This window comes from Uloborus diversus, chromosome 2 (genome assembly GCF_026930045.1).
Source record: "Uloborus diversus isolate 005 chromosome 2, Udiv.v.3.1, whole genome shotgun sequence".
Taxonomy (NCBI): domain Eukaryota; kingdom Metazoa; phylum Arthropoda; class Arachnida; order Araneae; family Uloboridae; genus Uloborus; species Uloborus diversus.
Window position 1 is genome coordinate 66,888,548 of NC_072732.1, and position 22,052 is coordinate 66,910,599.

The 22,052-nt window shown below is 32.9% G+C and overlaps 1 protein-coding gene across 1 annotated transcript in view; it reads right to left on the minus strand.

The window, feature by feature from the left end:
* Positions 1 to 868: 868 nt before the first annotated feature.
* The window catches only part of LOC129217095 (ubiquitin-like-conjugating enzyme ATG3), a 37,623-nt gene continuing 16,439 nt past the window's right edge, over positions 869 to 22,052 (minus strand). The window contains exons 5-9 of the mRNA XM_054851343.1: positions 15,616 to 15,671; positions 11,048 to 11,185; positions 8,790 to 8,951; positions 7,790 to 7,917; positions 869 to 3,508 (exon numbers count right to left, since the gene is read on the minus strand). Of these exons, the coding sequence (XP_054707318.1) occupies positions 3,355 to 3,508; positions 7,790 to 7,917; positions 8,790 to 8,951; positions 11,048 to 11,185; positions 15,616 to 15,671 (638 nt within the window). The 3' untranslated portion in view covers positions 869 to 3,354. The remainder of the gene's footprint in view (positions 3,509 to 7,789; positions 7,918 to 8,789; positions 8,952 to 11,047; positions 11,186 to 15,615; positions 15,672 to 22,052) is intronic.

Consider the following 22,052-nt stretch of genomic DNA (forward strand, 5'->3'; position numbering starts at 1 on the left):
AACTGAGTTTTGTTTTATATGCTTTGCAATCAAGTTAGCACTTGCCATGCCTGTGTAAGATTTATGTCGTGTAAATATATTGGTGTCTTCCAATACAAATTTGTAAATAAATATTTATGAACTAGACTTAATATTTGCTTTAAAAAAAAAAAAAAAAAGACTAGGTTGGTTTAAAAATATTACCCAAAACATAACACAAATAAAATAGGAAGTCAGTCTGCACATACGTTCTTGATACAAATGCATTTTGCGAGTAGCATCATTTTAAATTTTCTTAGAATGTTTTGCTGATGTATAGATGAAGCTGTAAGCATCTTGTTTCAAAAAAAAAAAAAAAACCTAATTTTTGGTAATATTTTTTGGAGAACTAAAGTTTCATTCCATTTTAAGTGTATCAAAACACATGCAATGATCCCTCCCCCCTCTCCCAGATTTTACCATTGAAAAGTTTCAGCGCATCAAAAAAAAAATCATATTATAGTTTAAGTTGACTTATGGTACAGTTGAAAAACCATTTGACTACATTGGTAGTTAACTGAACAAAGAAAATATTTTTCACTCTAATATCCAAAACATCGATGATGTTTTGGCTAGTTTTCAAAACTTCTTTCATGTGTTTATTTCGGTAATTTTTTCAAAATTCTAGAAGATTTATGTCCTTTGCTCCTTTATTATACTCCCTTTTCTGGCACATTTTTCTACTTTTTAACAATCGTTTGCAGTATAGCCTAATAACGCTCTGCGCTTAAAAACTCAATAGTGTCAACCCATATAAATATACCTTAGCTTCAAGTTGTAAATTTTTATTCCTCTCTGTAAAGAAGAAGGCATTCTTAAGATCACCAAATTAAAATGTCCACGCAGCAAATGATGAAAAAATATCTCTATTTTTATTTTCTTATTGGCACTAAAAATGCAATCTACAGGTTCAAAGTTGACTAAATAGCATCTTAATTTTTTTTAATTAGTAATTTGGTATGTTAATTAGGGAAACATGTGGCATCTCAGGGTTATGCTTTCCATTAGTTCTTAAAAATTGAAGGGCACTTTTTTCATTTCATTTTCATAAGTGATCATACACAAATGATGTCACGGTTGGGGGGGGGGGGGGAGCAGAAAATTTGGAGTTTGCAAAGAGAAGGAAGAGAAAGGGTAATAAGAAGTGTGACATCACTCATTTTTCCATAACAATGTTTATTATAGTAATACATGTAAAAAGGGAAGGGGGTAAAGTCAAGTGTGACACTTAATGATGAGGGGGGGGGGGCAAATATGATAAAGTGTGCCACCATTTGAAGAGAGTCTCACAAGAAGAACAAAACCAATAACAATGTTTCAGAAGATATGCATACTACTGGAGATTAATTTTCCTAAAATTTCACTTCAGAAAGATCCTTGTTTCATCATATAAATCATACAATCAAAACTTGGAACTTTCAGGATACTCTTTTTTTCTAAATGAAGCATTTTACATACTGTCTGCAGCATATATGTTACTGTGAAAGTCAGAAATCTGGTAAAGGGTACTAAATAAAAATATTGGTGGAGGACCGAATATTTCCTGTGAATCACAGGAGAAAGTCAACGTTGTCCAATTTTAGTCTCTTTTACTGTAACATATATATATTTTTAGAACTAAGATCCAAAATTATGTTTTGATGCATTTCTTCTTTCTTTTATTAGTTTATTTACAGTTAAATCTCGATAACTCAAATACTCCTTTATCTCAAAGTTTTCCTCAAGTCCCATGGTCCCAAACTCTAGTGGAAACTTCCCATAACTCGAATGTTTTAGCCGGTCCCTTGGCACTTAGAGTTATTGAGAGTTGACTGTACTTACTTTTCAGGGTTCAAGTGTTTTGAACAAAAATAAAGTACTTTCACAAAAGGTTTTTTCTCACTCCTTAGCAATAATAGCAGAAGTAATTAAAAATTGCAAAGCAAAAATGTTCAGCATTTTTGTGATGATATGCATAGACTTTCCACACAAACAAGGCATGAGATAAACCTTCGACAATCACGGTAGATGGCATTTTGATTCCTCTTTTTGTTCTACTCTTTATCTTTCCTCTCAAAAGCAACATTATAATAGGAAACAGGGGGAAAAAAGTAAACACAGAGATCACAGTAGAAAAATATAAATAATTTACTGATTTTTATATATTCTGAAGTACAATAAATGAAAGAAATTTGGAAGTTTACTGTATAGTACAAGCATAAAATGGAGGATGCATTTACAGTAATTCAAGCATACAACACTTAACGACAAATAACTTCGATTAGGATTGAGTTTTGTACAAACACATCAGTGACGAAAATGCTGGGAGAACACATGAAAATTTTATTAAATCCATTCATACACACACACATAAACAAAATAAAAAATGAGTTTCATAACTTATCAATTAGTTTAAAGATTTCATTAAAGCTTGTTGACATATTTCATAAATCTTTCTTTACATTATAACATAATATGAATTAAAAACTTGTAATTTATCAAATAAAAACGCTTCAAAATAAATTACTAATAGGGGAGGGGGGGAAGCAATTTAAATAAATGGCAAGCATTTAAAAAGCAGTACTGTTATAAATCTTGTTTAAAGAATTAACGGCACATATTAAAATAGTATTGATAAAATTAAGATGTAATGGGAAACTGTAATACTAAAGTTGAAAACAAAACATGAGTAATAAAAACCTTTACTTGATAGAATGAGTTAATTATTGCATCACTCCCCCTCTTTGGGTTCAAGTTCATAACCATTGTTACAAGTTTGTCAATGTGATTGAACATTTCCTTCATTTAAAGAATATTTTTATGTTTCAGTTCATTTTTGTTTAGACTGAATCCTTATATCACAGAAATTTTTTTGTCCTGGCACTGATTTGAAAAATAGTAAATATTTAATTTTGTTTTAAAGTTTCATTTTTAGTTTAAATGCTGAAGTAGATTTTCGTATTAAAAATAAATTTAATATTACTGCTCTTTCCTAATGATAAAAATCTTTTATTAAATTATTTTTACCAGTTTCTCAAAACCTGATAAATTGAGGTTCCATACAAATATTCAAGCACTGCAACACAAGATGTACTGTACATGTATACTTATATATGCATGTTTAAGTGTGTGCAGTGCATGTTAAATACAAGTAAGTATAATTATGTTTTAAGCACATTATTATTAATATTAAATTTATTTTTAAACAAAATATAAAGATTTTGCAAACAGTATTTTATAACTATAATATTTTGGTTCTTTCTTGTCTCTAACAGTATTTTTAACAGGTGAAGTCTCAACATTAAGCATAATATTTTTTTTTCTGTATTTACATGGGATTTGCGTTTGCTGTTTTCATTATTCAAAAGAAAAGTTTTGAGTGTAATCATATTCAATTGTTGGGATCACAGCTTGCATAAATTTTAAAAATATTATTAAATACATGTGAACACCAAGATCTCCTCCTCCTTCAGTCACTGTTTGAATAATTTTTTTCATCACTTCTGCATGCCTATTAGGGAGAAAAAAGAAGACATAAAACTAAGTATTATATTTCACTGATGTAGCCGCTTCGAATTTCTGTTTAACTGATAGTGAGAAAAAGCAAGTAGCATGCATATGCTGCATTGGAATTAAGTTACACAAATCAAATCAAGACAACTCACTTAAAAACATCATGCTTATACAGAATTCCTGCCCTTTTCATTAAACAAAAATGAAGGACTTTTAAGGATCTCACAGAGGAAAAAGAGGGAGTTAATACAATAATTCATAATTAAACAAAACAATATGATTAAAGAAATGTCATTCAAATTATCATGGAAATGTAACATAAGGTCATTATAATTTAAAAATGAGTAAATAAATGTTGAAAATCATTGATATATTTAAATATTTGTTTGCAGAAAAGTTTTTTTTTTTTTTGACACAGTTCTGACGATAGTATTTATTATCTTCACAAATTCAGAAACTATCAGTTTTATTCCACAATACTAGATTGAATTATAGAAAACTGTTTAAATGTTCATAAATACCTGTTCAAACATGGTAAAAATTAGTTTAAACAAGGGCTGGGCGATATACCGTAATGTATCGATATATATTTATTACCGTAGTAACAATATTCAGATTTAAAATCTGTTTGATATATCGCCTGACCGGACTTAACTAAGAACTAATTGAAATAATGACTTAAAAATGCATATTTATTCATAATTCTTTGTGAGTGGATCAATCTAATGAGTGGATCATACCTGCCAACTCTTCCAGATTTCCCATAAGTTTTACGGTTTTTTATGCCTTTTTCACTTATTATGATTACCAGCAGACTTTTCCAGTATTTTCGTGCTTTGCAGAACCAAAAAATTGTATCTCGCCAGTTTCGGCACTAAGAACGTGTCAATGCAGCACCTCACCATGTCTAAAGCCAGGGTTGCCGTAAGAGAATTCACTTGCTTCATTCAGATAGAAACCAACAAGAGACACTTGTTCCATTGGATGAATATCATTCCAGAAGCTTAAGCAGTTTTTACTAGATTACATACTTCGAAAATGTACGTAAGTTTCCGTATTTCAGAAGTAAAGTCTTTAGATCGGTTGTTTTTCACACGTTTCGATTTCAAGCAGATACCAATATCAGTATTGAGTTGGCCTTGAAGTGGTATCAGAACTAGCGGGGTTACATCTTTTTCATTCAAGATCCGATAGTTCATTTGATATGACTTATCAAACATAGGTTGTAGAATTGGGGTAGCATATATTAGGATTTCCGGTTCTCTGCCAAACATCGATTGTCTTAAAAAATGGAGAATAAACTTGCATTTCTGAACTTGTATGGTTTTTGCAAATTATGTAAAGGAAGAAAATTTTAATGTGCTGATGATTTAAATATGGGTGCTACTCCCCCTCGAAAGTTTACATGGAATTTTCCTCCCCTCCTAAAAATGTTATTATCCAATAATGAGGTCTGTTTCAAAGACTTGAACATTTTCAAGCACCATTTGTAAAATTTTAACAATTTGGTCTGTGCTTGCGACTCCCCTCACCACATGAGCGGGGGGAGGGTAGTTGCAGCGAATATTATTGAAAAAATTACAGAAATATCACTTACTGAGGGCTTTTACCAATTGCATATCTTGATATGTATAAATATATGTCCAAGAGCCTTCCCCCCTCCAAATATGACCTCTTCAATTAAGATGACCCCCCCCCCCCGAAAATAAACATGACCTCTCATTAAAGAGACTAAAATTCGTTCAAAAACCTTTAATTATTTCAGTGATAAAGTCTGTCTCATGCCCCCCCCCCCTAATGATGGGCACTTCTATTTTAGCTATTATTATTGGAATAAATTACAGACTGACATATTTACGGATCAAGATTTACGATGACTTTTCTATACTTCAGATCATGCAGCTAGGAGTGCCAATTCTCCCCAAGTGCATTGTCAACCCCTCAATTTTACCAAGCCTCTCCCCCTCCAAAGAAAAGGATCTTCAAAAAACAGAGGCTAAGTCTTTTTGAAATAACATTTGATTCTTTCAGTTACACAATGGCCTCATGCCCTTTTCCCATGCAATTATCATTGGGATAAACTACTTTAATATTTAGCTTTCAAAATGTCTGATGGCTTTCCCTTATTGCAGATCTCAAGATACAAATACAGTAAAACCCCTCTAATGCGGACACTAGCGGGACAAATTTTTTTGTCCACAATGGAGGGGTGTCCGCTGGACAGGGGTTTAATAATGTTATTCGCATTGGAATCGGGGAATTAAAAAATGTTCGTATAAGAGGGGTGTCCGCACTTGAGGGGTGTCCGTTAGGAGGGGTTTTACTGTAATATAGTTAGAGAATCACCCCCCCCCCCCCTCTAACTGCAATGACACCCCTCAATTCAACTAAGTGTCATCCCCTCCCCCCAAAACCGGGTTCCCCTCGAGAAGAGTCTAAATTAATTTAAAAATAACTCCTTTGATATTTTCAGTGGTATATCCAGCCCTCATGCCCCCCCCCTCTTCAAATGGGCACCCCAGATTTATCATTAGAATAAATTGCTGGAATATTTATATTTCAAGATTTTTGTAGGTTTTTTCTCTATTGTAGATCTTAATATATAGATCATAATGCTAGGGCTGCCAATCCCCAATAAGTGTGATGGCTCCCTCATTTTTAATTTTACCAAGCCCCCACCCCCCCCCCACACACACAAGAAAAAAGCAAAAACAAGAGTCATTACTTAAGAGACTAAAATACTTTCAAAATAGGTTCCCAGATAATTTCAGTGGCATAGTCAACTTTAAGACCCCCCCCCCCCCCGCCGAATGGGTACCCTCTGCTCTAGGCATTATTATTCGCCTAAATTGCTGGAACATTTGCTTATCAAGATGGGTCGATGACTTTTCTGTATTGCAGATCTTATAATGTATGTGATGTAGCTGGAGTGCCAATTTCCCTCCCCAAGTGCGGTGGCTCCCCTCAATTTTATCACCCGCCCCAAACAAAAGAAAAAACGCCACCATATTTTTAATGGATTAAAATCCTTCTATAAAAAATTAAATGGCATTGTCTGCATCATGACCTCCCTCTCTCCTGCAAGGGCTGTTATTATTCTTAATGTTATTGCTATTATTATTTGCATAAATCTCCCTCCCCTCTCAAATGAATTGCGCTTTCCCCCCAAAACTCGACCCTTTATTGAAGAGATTACACTCCTCTTAAAATAACTTCTTTGATAGTTTCAATTGTATACCCAGCATCAAACCCCCCCTCCCCTCCTCCAATGGACTTGTCTGCTTTAGCTATTATTATTCGAACAAAACCGATTTAATATTTTCTTTTCAAGATGTCCAATTGCGTTTCTCTGTAAGCATATCTTAATATGCAGATGATTTAAATAGGGGTGCCCATTCCCCCAACTGTGATGGCACCCCCTCAATTTTACCAAGTCCTCTTTTCCTTCACAAATTGTGACCCACTCATAAAAAGACTAAAATACTTCTAAATTAACTTCTCCAAATGTTTCTGTGGTATAATCCTGCCTCATGATCCCCCCCCCCCTGACAAAAAACACATAAGAATCCTTGCTGTAGCTATATTGTTAAAACAAATTGCTAAAATATTTATTCACCAATATGGCCTATGGCTTTTCTCTGTTGCAGATACTTATGTAATAGATTTTGCAGCCCCCCACTCCCATAAAATGTTGAATTTAACGACCTAAATATATCAATATTTTGAGATTGATATATCACAGTATTAAAATTCTGATATCGCCCAGCCCTAGTTTAAACTGAACATGGAATGTAAACTAAGACACTAAATTGTTAACTTTAATTAAAGGGAGGTATATTTATCAAGGATGCATGTAGAAATTTAGTTTGGGAGAGGCGCAAGCCAAATATAATGAGAAATTTCCAAATTTAAGTTTAAGTCATCAAATCCTTATTCACACTGAGTGGTTCAAAATTTGTTTTGGAAGGGGTCAGGGTCCCTTAGGCTCACCTCTTGAATACGCCCTTGGTATTTATATAAATAACATTCATACAAATATATTGTCTATTTAACCATCTACAGTCAAATCCTGTACCAGCAAAGTCCATAACAGCAAAAATCTTGCTTCAGCAAAGGCTTTATTCCCATGAAATTGGAGTTGGGGGTGACCAATGTCAACATTTGTAATACTGGCATAACCAAATTTTGATACAGCAAAATGATTTTGCTGGTCTTTTTATACTTCATTAAAACAGGTATAACATTCCAAACAATAACACTGAACTTAGAATCAAATTACCTGCATGGATGAACTGATGCTCGTGGAGGTCCAGGCAGATGTGGATGAGTTTCCATTGTAACAGTTTTCTTCGCATGATCTTGGCTTATATCTTCATACATTTCTTCTATCGTTAGAGGCTTGCGATTCTATTATGAGATAAGAATACATATTAGTTTCAAATGGAACTTTTTCTTTCTTTTTCTTTTTTGTAATCTACCTTCATGTTTCATTCACATATGCATCTACAACCATTAACTGACAGTTGGCATTGAAGTTGTTGGCATGCAAAAAGTAGCTTCAGAAATATAAGTAATCTAGCATTATTCATATTTAAAGGTTTTTATATTTTGCATAGTGAAACGGGAATAAGTTTATGCAGTATGTGAACCATTTTTGTGAACCATAATTATGTGCTTTTACACTTATTCATGATTTACCTCAAAAATAATTTTAGTTACACAATACCAGTGAAAAAACTTTCTATTAAATATTACATAACAGCACAGTGCAGAAAAATATCTTCATTTGAGATCATAAAGAATATTTTATAAGATTATAAATAGTTCATTAATCATGAGACTATAGTAAATATGAAAATATAAACATCGAAATCCCCAAGAGAATTATGAAGGATCCTGTATACAGTGGCGTAGCTAGACCCGACTTTCGGGGGGGGTTACTTCTTTTATATATATATATATATATATATATATATATATATATATATATATATATATATATATTATATATATAATATATATATATATATATATATATATATGTATAATCGCTTGGAATTTTTTCCTTTTCTTCTTTTTTTTTCTTTCTCTTCTCTCTTCTTTTTCTCTTTTTTTTTTGAGACTAACTTTTCGGGGGGGGGGGGGGGGGGTTTGTCCCCAAAACCCCCCCCCTTAGCTACGCCCCTGCCTGTATAATATTTATATAAGATTTCATTTAACAGGTCAAAGAAAGAACTTTTGAGCTAGTTCTGTAAATCACAAACAAAAAAGAAGCATACCTCATCATAACCAAATAGCCACAACCTTGGAGTTTGATAATATTTATCATAAGTAATATTTAAATCATATGTACGAGTGGGAACAATTCCTGTTTCAGTAGAAGCCATATTCGAATCTTGACTTTCGTTGGGTTTTATAGCTGTGGAAATATCCAACGTAGCCTACACATAAAATAAAAATAATTATAAATAATTGAAAAAAGAACAAGAAAATGAATTATAACATTTAATATACAAATATCATTGTAAATGAAGGTTAACTTGAAACCAGGGCTGTTCGATTTTAGCCAGGTCAAAAAAGGCCGGCCGGCCTTTTTTTGGTTTAAACCGCTTAAAAAAAAGCAGGTTTTTATTAGAAACAGCTGGCTTTTTTAGAAAAATAATTTTTGGTGTATTTTTTATTGTAATTTAATCAAAATGATCTTTGTATTCTTAATGCAATAACTACTGCTTTAAATTAAATTCCATGAAACAAGAATAAAAATTTGGTAGTTAAATGACGTCATTCAGAAAAAAAAATATATAAAAACTCTATATTAAGAAATAAGTCTAGTTCAATGGAATTCAAATGATTATAAATCAATTTCAGAAATTCAAAAGCTCACATGACACTGCTGCTGTCATACCAGTCATTCGGTTCAGACTTTAAACAACAATGCACTTATACCTTTTTTTTAATCACCAAAACTGTTTTCTTATTTTCTGAAGAAAAAAGAAAAACATTAAAAAAAATAATAATGTTCTAATAAGAATATATAAGAAAACCAACCAGACTATGTTAGTGGATGAGTTTAAACTCGGCCGGAATGTTTTAGATCTACAATTGTTAATAGGTACATAACATAAATAGTTGCCTCTGTGAAACTGAGCCAACTGATCACTGTAATAATGTTTTGCTTCGGGCAGTAAAGTAGCAGGAACTGGTAGTTGAATATTTTTGGGTTTTGGAAGTACTTGTTTATGGGAAGAAAGAAGCACTTGAATCAGGTTTGTCTGATTTTGACCTGGAGAAGAAGGGGGGAGGGGGGGAAACAAAGAAGATTTTTTTAAGTTTAAACCACTTATAATGTCATTTAGTTTTTGTTTTCAGATATATTAAGGTACTAATCTACAGCAGCAGAAATCTAAACTATGATGTTTAATGAATGCAGAATTTTGTTCTGTTTTACTTATACACATCACGATTAATATTTAAAAAACATCAATAAGGCATGAAAAGTGTCAAATTATTGCGTAAAAGTGTTTTAAGGTTAGAAGGAAGCTATTTTTTTTGTATCAAAGACATCAGCTTAGGTGGAGGATCATCCAACAAAAGCATAAGGGTTTTGTCAGAAATGATTTGCAGTTTTTGTGTATATATTTCTTTTATTATTTTACTTTCAGCAAATGTATTGTTTTATTACTTAAATTAACATTTGCTAGTTGATTAAAGTGTACAGAGATGATCATTATCATGAAGAATACAGTACATGCTTTATAAAAGCCAGAAAAGACCGCCGTTTTTTTCTCAAAAAAGGCCAAAAAAGACCGGCTTTTTAAACAAAAGCCGGTCGGCCTTTTTTAGAAAAGGCCGGCTTTTTTGCAGCCCTGCTTGAAACAGAAACAGATTTAAGATGCAATCAATTTATATAAGCATAAACCAAACTTTCAGAAACAGAATACAATAAACTCCCTATTATCTGTGCTGCGGATTATCCATGGCTAAAAAAAAAATCAAATTTTTTTTTTTGGTGATTATAAACTGGATGCAGCTGAACACACACATCTTAACTTGATATCTTTAGATATTCCTATGTCTTCCTTCCTCCTTCCTTGCAATGACTTCAAACCTTTCAAGGTCACCGAAACCTGACAAGTTGAAAACTTACTTTTACATCTAAACTACTTACCCAAAAACAAGTGCCCGGACCAGTCTTGCTCGGAAAAATTCCCCTGCCCTATGCATTTTTGGTATAACCTAGCTTGATCTGCCTCGGTAAATTTGTTTGCATGATTTGCTCGCTTATCTGTGTAATGAGTTGGAGATTATGAGCTATGCTTGCTTTTTTACATACATTTGTTGACATATGCTGTTACGGCTTTAGCTATAGTTTAAATATATGCAAGTGTTATTGTTTTTTTAAGCTTTTGCATGCAACAGTATTAATTTCACTTATTTTTCAAGTCATTCGCAATTTTGCTTATGAGCGGTTAGCGTGCCACCCTATCCTGTGGATAATCGGAATTTACTGTAGATTTTAAAACAATATGTTAAATACCTTATCTTCATTTTCAAGCATTCCACTTTGCATAAAAGCATTCATATCTAAGGCTTCTTCTTCCTCATCATCATCGTCCTCTTCATCATCATTCTGCAAATTATCTGTTGGTCTTCCTATAGGTCTAGAAACAGTTTCCTAATAGTAAATGAAGCAATAGACTGTAATTAACAAAATAATTCAAGCAGTAGGATAATTAAGCAGCACTCTGCTAAAAAATAGTTACATATCCTGTAAATAGTAATTATTTTTGAGATTAATTTGTTGTAATCTGGCTAAATTAGGAGCTTATTCCATTATTTTTCATCTAAAATTATCTTAGTAACGTAACCTGTAAATAGCTTCTTGTAATGTACATACAACCCCCTAACATTCGGCTAAAGTATACGATCCCCCCATTTCTGAATGATAAGATTTGTGAATGGAATAAAAAGAAAATATGAGAAAATGGTAGAATGGTGTAGGATTTTCTGAAATATTTGAGAACTCTCTTTCGAGGTCTATAAATAGCCATGTGGCAAGCTTAAGGTCTCTCCACTGAGCCGTTGCGCTGAGAGCATGTATTTAGATCTGTGCGTATTAGCCTTTGCACTGTGTTTTTGGGTATTTGGATATATACACGTGTGCCATCATTGAGTTGACGGTGTTAGTTTATATTTGCCTAATTGCTACGGTTAATTTAGCAGTTGCTAATGATATTTCTTGTACATAGTTGTAAATAAATCTCCTGTGTTTTTCTCAAGAACTGTGCCGTCATGTAAAGAATTTCTAGAAGTGGCTGAACTAGTTACAGTATTTTAAAACTTTTAAATATGGACAATTTGAATGAAATGTAATTTTAAGAACACTAATTATGAAAACAGCAACATGTAATTCATTTGAATTTTTACAAAATTCGAAAACCTTTCTTTAAGTTTAAGCTGAACTTTATTAAAAATCAGAAATAGAAATAAAAATTGATTTTAAAGGTAAGTTTAAGAAACTAATGCATGAATACTTGATTCAAGTGGCTGTAGTTCTCAAGGCTGTTTATTTGATACCTTGGTTCTAATTTAATTGGTCATAAAATGGACAGTTAAGGAATGCAGAATAACAAAATCTTGATTTTATATTCTCACTGGCCTGGGAATACGAAAAGATGAAGACTCGATGAGCGTTGTGCAAATGCATCCAACATCACCTAATTACAAAAATACTGTCGTCCGCAGGTAAAGGGCCAGTGGCGCCGACTCCATGGGGCCTGAGGGGGCCCGAGCCCCCTCAAAAATATTTTTGAGGGGGCAGAGCCCCCCCCAATAAATCAAGAAAAGTATTAGTTTTATTATGTTTTCTAAACTCATAAATTTATCTTTTATTTTCCTTGTTTGAAGATAGTTTACCTTGTAATATACATTCAGTAATTAGTTAAAACAAATAATTATTACGGTAGTAAGCAGGTTAACTGAAAAGGAGTAGTGTGAATAATGATGGTGTTATAATGCTGCAAGCACACTTAAAATTTGTCCCAGTGCTCGAACTTACGGGTCAAATCTGTTGCCGGTGGGCAGCGCTGCGGCGAGCTCATCTAAGTGTTGCTGATCTGGAAAAAATATATGAGGGTTTGATTTGTATATTAAATGGGAGGCGTGATTAGTTTGAGTACTTTTGGGAATTGTGTTTAAAAGAAAAATCTTCACAAAATGATGATCCTTCGCTTCCTCGGAATCGACATATACCAAAGTATGAAAACAACGAAGCCAGTTCACCGCATGCTTTCAAAATCCCAAAGGCACTTTACAGTGAGGTTTGTGAAATGGTGCAATCTTGCATTATTGGGCGGTTTACATCAACTGAACTCGCACAGAACATTGCAGTTGAACAAGAGTGCTTGCTTTTATTAAACAGAGGTGAAACAAATTTTGAAAAATCAATTGAGTTTTCAAAAATAACCTAGACATTGATAGACTGCGTTTACATTTGAATATGTTAGACGGTATAACTAATGAAAAAACTGGTCTTAAAAAAAAACATGCATAAATTAAATTACCTTTTTACGAAAATACTGTGCGTGTTAGTGTTTATAATTCCTTTTTTCAAAGCCAAAAAATATGTGTCAGGCTTGTCGAGTTTTTGGGGTTCTAATGTTGATTATATGACTTTAAAATGCTTTAAAAAAACTTTAAAACTCACTACTTTTCATCTCAAATTTAGAAATTTCTCCCCGGTTCCCCCCCTCTCCCATTTTTTTAAAAGTCTGCGTCTCTGGGAGTGCCTTTCCATTCAAGTCAAGTGTCCTTCCTACGTTATAATATCAATGCTTAACTACGGCACTGCACGGCTCCCCATAAAATAGAACAAAAAAATCTCTTACTAAGACAAGTGATAGGATTTAACAGTTGAACCAGAAAATTTGTAAACCAATTTTTAGAATCTTTTACTTCGAAAACGCCGTGTCACATACTGTTTATTTGTTAAAATTATACACATCAGAAAATATGGCATTTTCAAGGTACAAAAATCTGACCTTTATTTGGGGTGGGGGACCTCGGAGGGATTACATAACACCCTAAACCCCCGGTGATGTCCGGCCCCCCCCAATAATTTTTGCAAGTCGGCGCCCCTGTAAAGGGCAGTAACTGCAAATTTTTCATTTTGTTGAACTAACATGGAATGATCAATTTCTCAGAACAGATTCTGAGGTCATAAATACTGCTATCACAAATTCTAATCCTTCATGCAAATTGGCTGATATTACTTTTTGGCAGATGTTCGAAAAAGGCTCCATAATTTTTATGTTATTTGCCGAAATATTGCCTATTTGTTATGAAAATCCTTGCAATTGTTCTTTATATATGTTTTTGAGTCTTTTCCAGCAACAAAGATTTTTCAATAATTTTTCCTTTTGATTCTTCAGTAAATATTTATTTCCAGCAGCAGACAGATGATCAATAAAGGCACAATTTATTTTTAAGCTTTATAGAGACTTTTAATTATATCTTTATTTTGATAAGTATTCATACATAAATTAGAATTTCTGCCAAAACTTGATCACACCAACCTGGTTGCTGTAATATGTAAATTTGCAGCGTCCCAAAGACTTATGGTTATACGTAAGATTCAAACATTCATAAGAAAGATACAGAAAAAAATGTTGTGAGGGCATAACACACTAGTTCAGTATGTTGGAAAAATTGAACGTGGCACTCATATATACATTTTTTCTCCAGATAGTTGCACTCTTTTTTCGTAGAAGGTTGACCAACTCTGCTTGCTCTAAATTAAGCAGTCATACTGAAATGAGCAAAACACACACATCAAGTTTTGATTTTTATCCTCATTCAGATAGTACACTATTAGACCCCAATTTTGGAACCCCGAAATCAGGAACTTTTTCCTTTAAATATTTAAAGAAAATAAAAATCCTCATATAAATAATGCTGATGATCAAGTAACCCAAGTATTTCAACAATGAAACTCTTGCCATTGCATGATAATTTGATAATGTGTTTTGGTAAAGTTTAACATGCAGGGAAAGGTTTGTATTGTGACAAGGTTGAACTTGATCCGGTAGCTTAACTGTTTTACTGGAAACACTGTGTCATTTCAGGGGAATGAAGAAACGAAAAAGCGGTCAACTGTGAACGCTACCTAATGGAGTTTACTGTAAGCCCACTGGAGTTAGGGTTAAAATTTCAACTATCACAATATCACCAAATAGGCAATTGCTTCGTTAAAATGTTGAAGCAATTTTCACCTTTTCATAAGTATGCATTACAAAGCCAATTGAAAAAAAAGTACAAAATTATTTTCAGTAAAAATATGATTCATTTAATTTATCCATAAGCACATTGCATAATAACAAGCAACATCCGCGGACTATATGCAGCTGCAATTTGTCTCCGACTTGTTTTGGCATAATTAAGTATACCTTCATTCAGATTGAGAGAAAAATAAAAGACATTTAGCGAAATGAATGATGCGAAGAAAATGAATATAGGGTTCAAATCTTCCTTACGGAAACTTTTTGGAATTGAAAACTCGAAATTGCAATTTTAGACACACTTAGGAGAAGACGTTTGGAAAGCTTCCCCCGAGCATTTTGCAAAATTTAAGTATTAAAGCAGCGATTGTAGACATCTCCGGTTGTGTTAGGGGGAAAAATGGGTTTAGTGATCATCCTCTGGTAACTTTTCAAAACTGAGGTTTCAAAAAATTCAATTAAAAAAAAAATGTTCCATGATGTTATGGGGGAAGGGGTTCTGAAATACTCCCACAGAGTTATCACAAAACCGAAGTTCTAAAATGCTATTTTAGAATACCTATTTCAAAGGAAAATGAAACAAATAATTTCAGGGACCTCCTTGGTTAAACCTCTATACTTTACGTGAAATACACCGCCAGCTCAATCATTTCCAGCCGAGTACCCCCCCCCCCAAAAACGTATAAATTAGATAGGTAGAAAGATCAGATAAAGAATTAACCGCCCCCTCCTAGAAAACTTTCTGGATCCACCCTCACAGCAAACCTAACTTATTCTTATTCCTCACTTGCCTAAGAATTTAATTTAGAAAACAAATGAAAAAACTCACTTTAGGTTCCATAGTCATTTCTTGAACCTGGTCTGCTATTGATGCAATTGCACCATCTGTAAAGAATATATTAAAATTAAAATATAGATGGAACAAAATCATTGAAAAAGTTATTTATCTTTCACTGCACCAGGAGATTCAGGATGCCATTTCTCTTTTTTCGTCATTACTTTATTCATTGAAGTCAGTGATGTTCCCATCAACTTTTCTGAGGGTATACTCCCAGTAATCTATTACGCACAATATGTGTTTATGTGTATGCGATCATATACATAATATGTCATGATATAAAATATTTTGGAGCTTGAGGGTTATACGCTATGTGGCTAAAAAATGTTTGAGAGTATATAGCACATCACACCCTACTGGAACACCACTGATTAAACTAGCGGTACTCACACGGCTTTGCCTGTAGTAGAAAATTAAAAGGTCATTTGGTTCGCCTATATATTTACAAATAATGGATGATGAATTTCTCGCCAATTTGCTATGTTAATTGCTCGCCCACATAATAATTTCGTAATTTACTCTTCCATGTTTTGATAATTTGCTTGGTTAAATGTTCTTAAAATTAGAATAGAAAAGAAAACAAAATCGAATTTTCGAAAAATCGCTTTGAGGTGCACACCCCCATACTACAAACAAACTTTGTGCCAAATTTCATGAAAATAAGCCGAACGGTCTTGGTGCTGTGCGCGTCACAGAGATCCAGACAAAAATCCAGATAGAGAGACTTTCAGCTTTATTATTATTAAAGATTAAAAGAGTTTTAAAGTATGACACATAATACTTTAAAGGTTCTAATTATATAACGCAAATTCTTTAGAAAATATTATCACAGCATCCTCATTTGAATAAACTTACTCAGTAACTTGACTTGAATTAACATAATTCAGATGAGTTATGAATGCTAAACCCCATTGCCCAATTCATTTGGTAATATGTCACCACAGAAACAGGTTTGTCCCACACAAAGCGGCTTGCCCCATCACTCGCAAGTCTTCCCGCTCCACTCTTTTCCCATCTCCACCCACTCATTCTTTCTACCCAAGAAAGAATGAATGCATCAGCAAACATTCTGAAGGAAAGATGATGGCAGAAGGGAGGTGAAGGGATATTTAGGGGATTGATTGAAAACGCTTGGCCAAGAAATGCAGAGCAAAATAACTTCTTTGTAGAACTGCGGCTTTCCGCTAATTTTGCGGAGCAACGACACAAGGTGCAAATCAGTTGGTTACCCTAAAGACGAAATTAATTGAAGATGGTTATAAGAACTAATCACTAAAGCAGGCCTAACATTCTAAAATTTTCCAGCGAGGTGAGGAGGACAAAGGGTATGAACTTAACAGCCCCATTCACATGAACATGAAAACCTTGCTTTAAACAGCATTCTGGTTATTTCCAGGGCAAATGTGGATCTTTTTCCCTACTGCTTTTGACTGCAGTAAATGCAGAGGATTTACCCAGAATGCACGTTGCAAAACGAATTTGTTCACTAGTTGGGTATAGCCGCTAAAGATCCTGGGTAAAACTGTTTTCTCAGACACTGGGTACAAGCTCTTTTTGCATGTGGACTGTGTGTATTTTCTAACTGGTTTTTTTTTGGAACTCGATTGAACCCCCCCCCCCAAAAAAAAGAGCAACAACTACACTTACTTACATGTGAATACATTAACTTTCTAAAGCTAAAGAGGAGGGGGCTGAATCATGGGATGTTACCATGGAGGACATTATTACAAGCCAAAATCAAATATTTGAATTTTAGTTTCAGAAATATGTGTTTAATGGTAACATATGACATAAGACACAAAATATAACAATTTTCTGTCTAATTATGACTGTAAACTAACATTTTCATAAAAAGTTTAAAAAGTTTAGAGTAAAAACTGATGATTTAATGTAAAATCAGTTGTCAAAAAGAAATTTTTAGAAGCAAAATATGACAAATGAACATTTATTTCAAACTGTGAGCAGGGAAGTTTTTTTCAAAGAGAAACATGGGGAGGAAATAATTCACATGACATGCATGCATACCTATTGTGAATAAAAGTCAGCATTGAAATAATTTTATGTAAGTTAATTTTCGCATGTCCTAACTTGCAGTGTCTAAGCAGCTTAACTCCCATGCCCTAACTAAAGTCACCGGATAAAAAAACAAACAAAAGTGCTTCTTCATGTAGTGATTGTTTTTTTAAAAGACATTTTAACAATAAAAACTTTCTTTCATACAATTAGAAAATTTCAGCAATAATCCTATTAGCAATATAGTTGCATTTTGGATGGATGAATTTTAATATGATTCAGTGCTTTATAATTATTTCTAATTTTCCGACACTTAAAATATTTCCAATTTATTACAAAATATTAAAAGCAAGTTTTAGTTTAAATAAAAGTTTTGGTAGGCTTTATGGTGCAGACTTTTAATATCATTAAAAGACACAACTTCTTCTTGAGAAATGAACAGCAAAACAATTTATTGGATTTTAGATGCCCATTCAATACATATTTTTTCTTTTTTCCTCCATTATTAACTAAAGAATTATGTTGAACTTAAAAAGTTAAATTTAGAAAAAGAACATAGAAAGAATTAAGGATTTAATCTACAAGAGCCTTAAAAGTTCTTTTTTTTTTTTTTTTTTTTTTTTGCCTTTTTTGAATTTGTACCTTCTGAGATTTTAAGCACAGGACAGGAAATATCATTTAACAGTGCAAATGAAAGTTTTTTTTAATGGATAACTAATGACACAGTATTTTATGTTTTGTATTTTTTTTAAGTGTTTTCCTTTTTTGTCATTTAGTTCAAGTTTTCTAAACAATAATTCAAAACTCATATTTACACATACTTATTTACTGAAGAGGATTTCTATGAAATAATTTGTGTAAAATGTAATAATTTACATTTTACACAAAATGTAAATTTACTACTGTAATAATTTACTAATTTTTGCAGAACAGCTTACGACCCCTTCCTCATGTTTCTCCATATTTATACTTTCTGTCACACCCCTACTACTTCAAACCACTCAACCCAGCTCTGCATAAGCCAGGGGTGATTGTGACTCCATGAAAAAATACCTGAACTTTTTTTCCAAGAAGTATTTTGAAGGGCATATATATTCACATTACGTACATATACGCATTATATTACGTTTTTTGTAACTTATATACATAATTATTGGATGGGGCTAACACTTGAAGTTTTAATTGGACTTAATACGTCCATATGCACAAAGGGAATTAAATTCTTTTAATTTTTCTCATTTCTTAAAATTTTTCAAAGAATTTAATTTTTCTCCACTGTATCTGAATTCTTAACCATTAATTACATTCATTTACTAAAAGTGCATAAAGATTTCAGAATTAAATAAAGTTTGGGGCAAAAGGGGCAGCATGTATTATGATCACTGTGCAAGTGACATCACACAATTCAGTCTGAGTGGACTTCAGTGAGTCTTCTAAGTTCAAGAGTCTCTTATGCTAATTTTTAGCCCTTAGTTTATTACATTAACAAATTCTGCAATTCTAATAATTAATTTTGCATTTGATAAGTGACAAAATGTTTTATTTCGTGAATTTTCAAAATTACACTTCTTTTATTTATGCAAAAAAGCTAAATGAACTTAAATCCAAATTGCGAATCCAACTTAAGGAAATAAAACGACTAAAATTTTAAATGAATAATGAAAATATTAAACAATAACCCACTGGTTAAACTAAGTACTATGTGTTTAATTTGCTTGCTATCCAATTTTGAAATGAAAATAAATTATTCGTTTTGAGATAGAAAGATCAAAATTTTGAACGATTACTTTACAATATACAAAAAGAGAACAAATTGCTAACACTACTTTTTTTACACCTTTCATCCTTCTATTTTTTAAAAAAAAGCACTAAGTTTTGTTTGTTTATTTCTCGCTTTGATGAAATCTGAAGGAGGAGAACGCTTTTGCCCTGTCGCAGAAGTGGAATTATTTGATGGACTTGCTACACAAGAAAGCTCAGAACTCTGTGAAGCCGGCACAATAATTGAGGAAGAGGCATCTGAAGTAGATATATATTTTTTAGTGGTTTCCAAAATACTAAATGTAGTAATAGCAGAAGAGGAAGTTGAAGCAGATATGATGGTGTTCTTGTTGATCAGAGAATCTTGATATATAGACCAACTATTTACTAAGTTGTCTCGCAACGTTTTGTTCAGAAACTCCTTTGTAGGGTTTTTAGAGCCAAAAGCTGCACAAGAAGTTTTTCAATAGAAAGTAAATAGCATTTAATAGTTTGGATGGAATCTAAACTATCACAGTTCAGGGATGTGCGGGATTCGGTGATTATATCGTATGTGCCCTCAACAGACGGTCTATGAAAACATGTTAATACTGCCTTAACTAATTTAGACAGAACCGGATATTTTTTTATCCCAAATTCTTCCATATTAAATACAGTGGTCCAGAATTTAAGGATTTTCCTGTCTTCAGAAGACTCTGTTGATCAATTAGCATCCACTTTGTAATTTCTGATCTCTTGATTTAATTCATCAAGTTCATTGCCATTGACAACATTTGGCAAATAGTCAGCCAGTTTCAACAGTGCCTGAAATGTTGTTTCTCCCCGCAAAGCTGGATTCAAGCCTGTAAATTTAACAAATAAAGAGTTTTTTAACGGCAGTTTTTTAATCATGTACTCTGTACACTTAATATAGCTTTGTTTGAAAACAGATATAGCTTCTTTCAATAAGGGATTCGTTTTTCCCAGACCACGAAGAATTCAAGAAGCATCACCACCAACAAAAATTAAGTTATCAGGCAAATGACACTCTATATCATTAACATTAATTTTTAATATTTGGTCATACGTTGCCAATTTGGCTACCACTTCATGCTTCATAAAATAAACTAAAAATTGTTTTATTAGTTCAAACAATTGGACATGAAGCAAATGAAGCAAACTCTCCCTGCTCTGAAACAATTTAATATATTTGTTCAAATGAGGGAGAGCTGCATTATAAAATCCAATGTAGAGTAGCGTTTTTTCTTTGTGCACAAAGAGCTTCTTTACGATCCTCTTTTCTTTTCTTTCCTTCAGCTGTCAAAGGTTTCTTTTTTAATAGACGACTGATCTTTTTGACTTCGGAGACTTCAACTTCAGACAGTTCCCTTTTTTGAAAATGTCATCAATAATTTCTTTGTAGATGCTTTGTTCAGCCATCCACGGAAAATAGAAAACTACTAAGGCATCCAATAAGTAGATAACCCTTTCCAGAACAGCCAAGATGTAGAGCCATCTATGATTTGGTCTGGAAAGGGGCTTTAGGGGTTTCACTTTTAGTAACTTGCATACTTCAAAAAAAATTTGTCGTTTATCGTGACTTTTGAGATCAATATGTATATAATCACATAAACTTTCTAAGTACCTTTTAAAGGGCTTGGAAAACTGCAAAGCACAGTTGTTCACTGTATGGCAAATATTGCCATCAATATCTAAAAGATTGGTAGCTTTGCTCTTCAATCTTTTTTCAACTCCGCTTTTTTTACCATGCATGGTATTGCATGAATCCATCAACACACTAATTAAATTACTCCATGGAACTTCATTTTTTTCAATTAGTGAAACTATTTCCAAATAAATAGACAATGCAGTTGATGAAGAGAGTTGAATGGATGATAGATGTCTCACAATTATTTTATTTTCTTTTTCACAATAGTACTGTGCTAAAACAGCTAATATGCTATCCGAGCCTCTTGTAGTGCTTTCATCCAAATTCAAAGAAAATTTTGAATTCCTTAAAATTTCCCACTGTTCATCTTTGATTGTTTTGGCAAGTCAGTTCAGCTTCAGTTTGTATGAAAGAGTGGTTCGATTTAACTTAAGGGAGTTCAATGCTTGTAAGTGTTTTGATAATGTTTTGGCTAGTTCCACAATTTCTGGAGCTACAGCAAATGAAAGAGAATGTTCAGCAATAAATGAGCACACTAAAGTTTCAGATCGACATTTTCTAGTAAGAAAATCAACAGTTCTGTTGTCTTCTTTCATCTCATAATCACCAGCTGGATAAAATCCACCTAATCCACCAGCATTTTTTAATGATTCCCGGTTTCTTTTATGAGTATTTGTAGAAGAATGTTGCAATAATGCCTTTACGCCATCATTAGCATATGTAAAGGGCTTGCTGCAAGAAACTCAAAAGCAAAATCCAGCCCTATCAATTTTTTTACACCATATTTCCATTTTTTCATTGTAGGAATCTACTCTGTTTAACCATTCCCAATTAAACTTGTTCTTCTTTCCTGCATCGATGAAGCCAATATCTTCAGATTTATCCAGATACCTCATTTTTTAAATGAGAACATGCAAAGTTCAAATGAATAAATTTATCAAACAAAAAGAGTAGCGAAATGAAAAGTAAGAGTTAACTAGTAAAATTTAATTAAACAAACTAATTT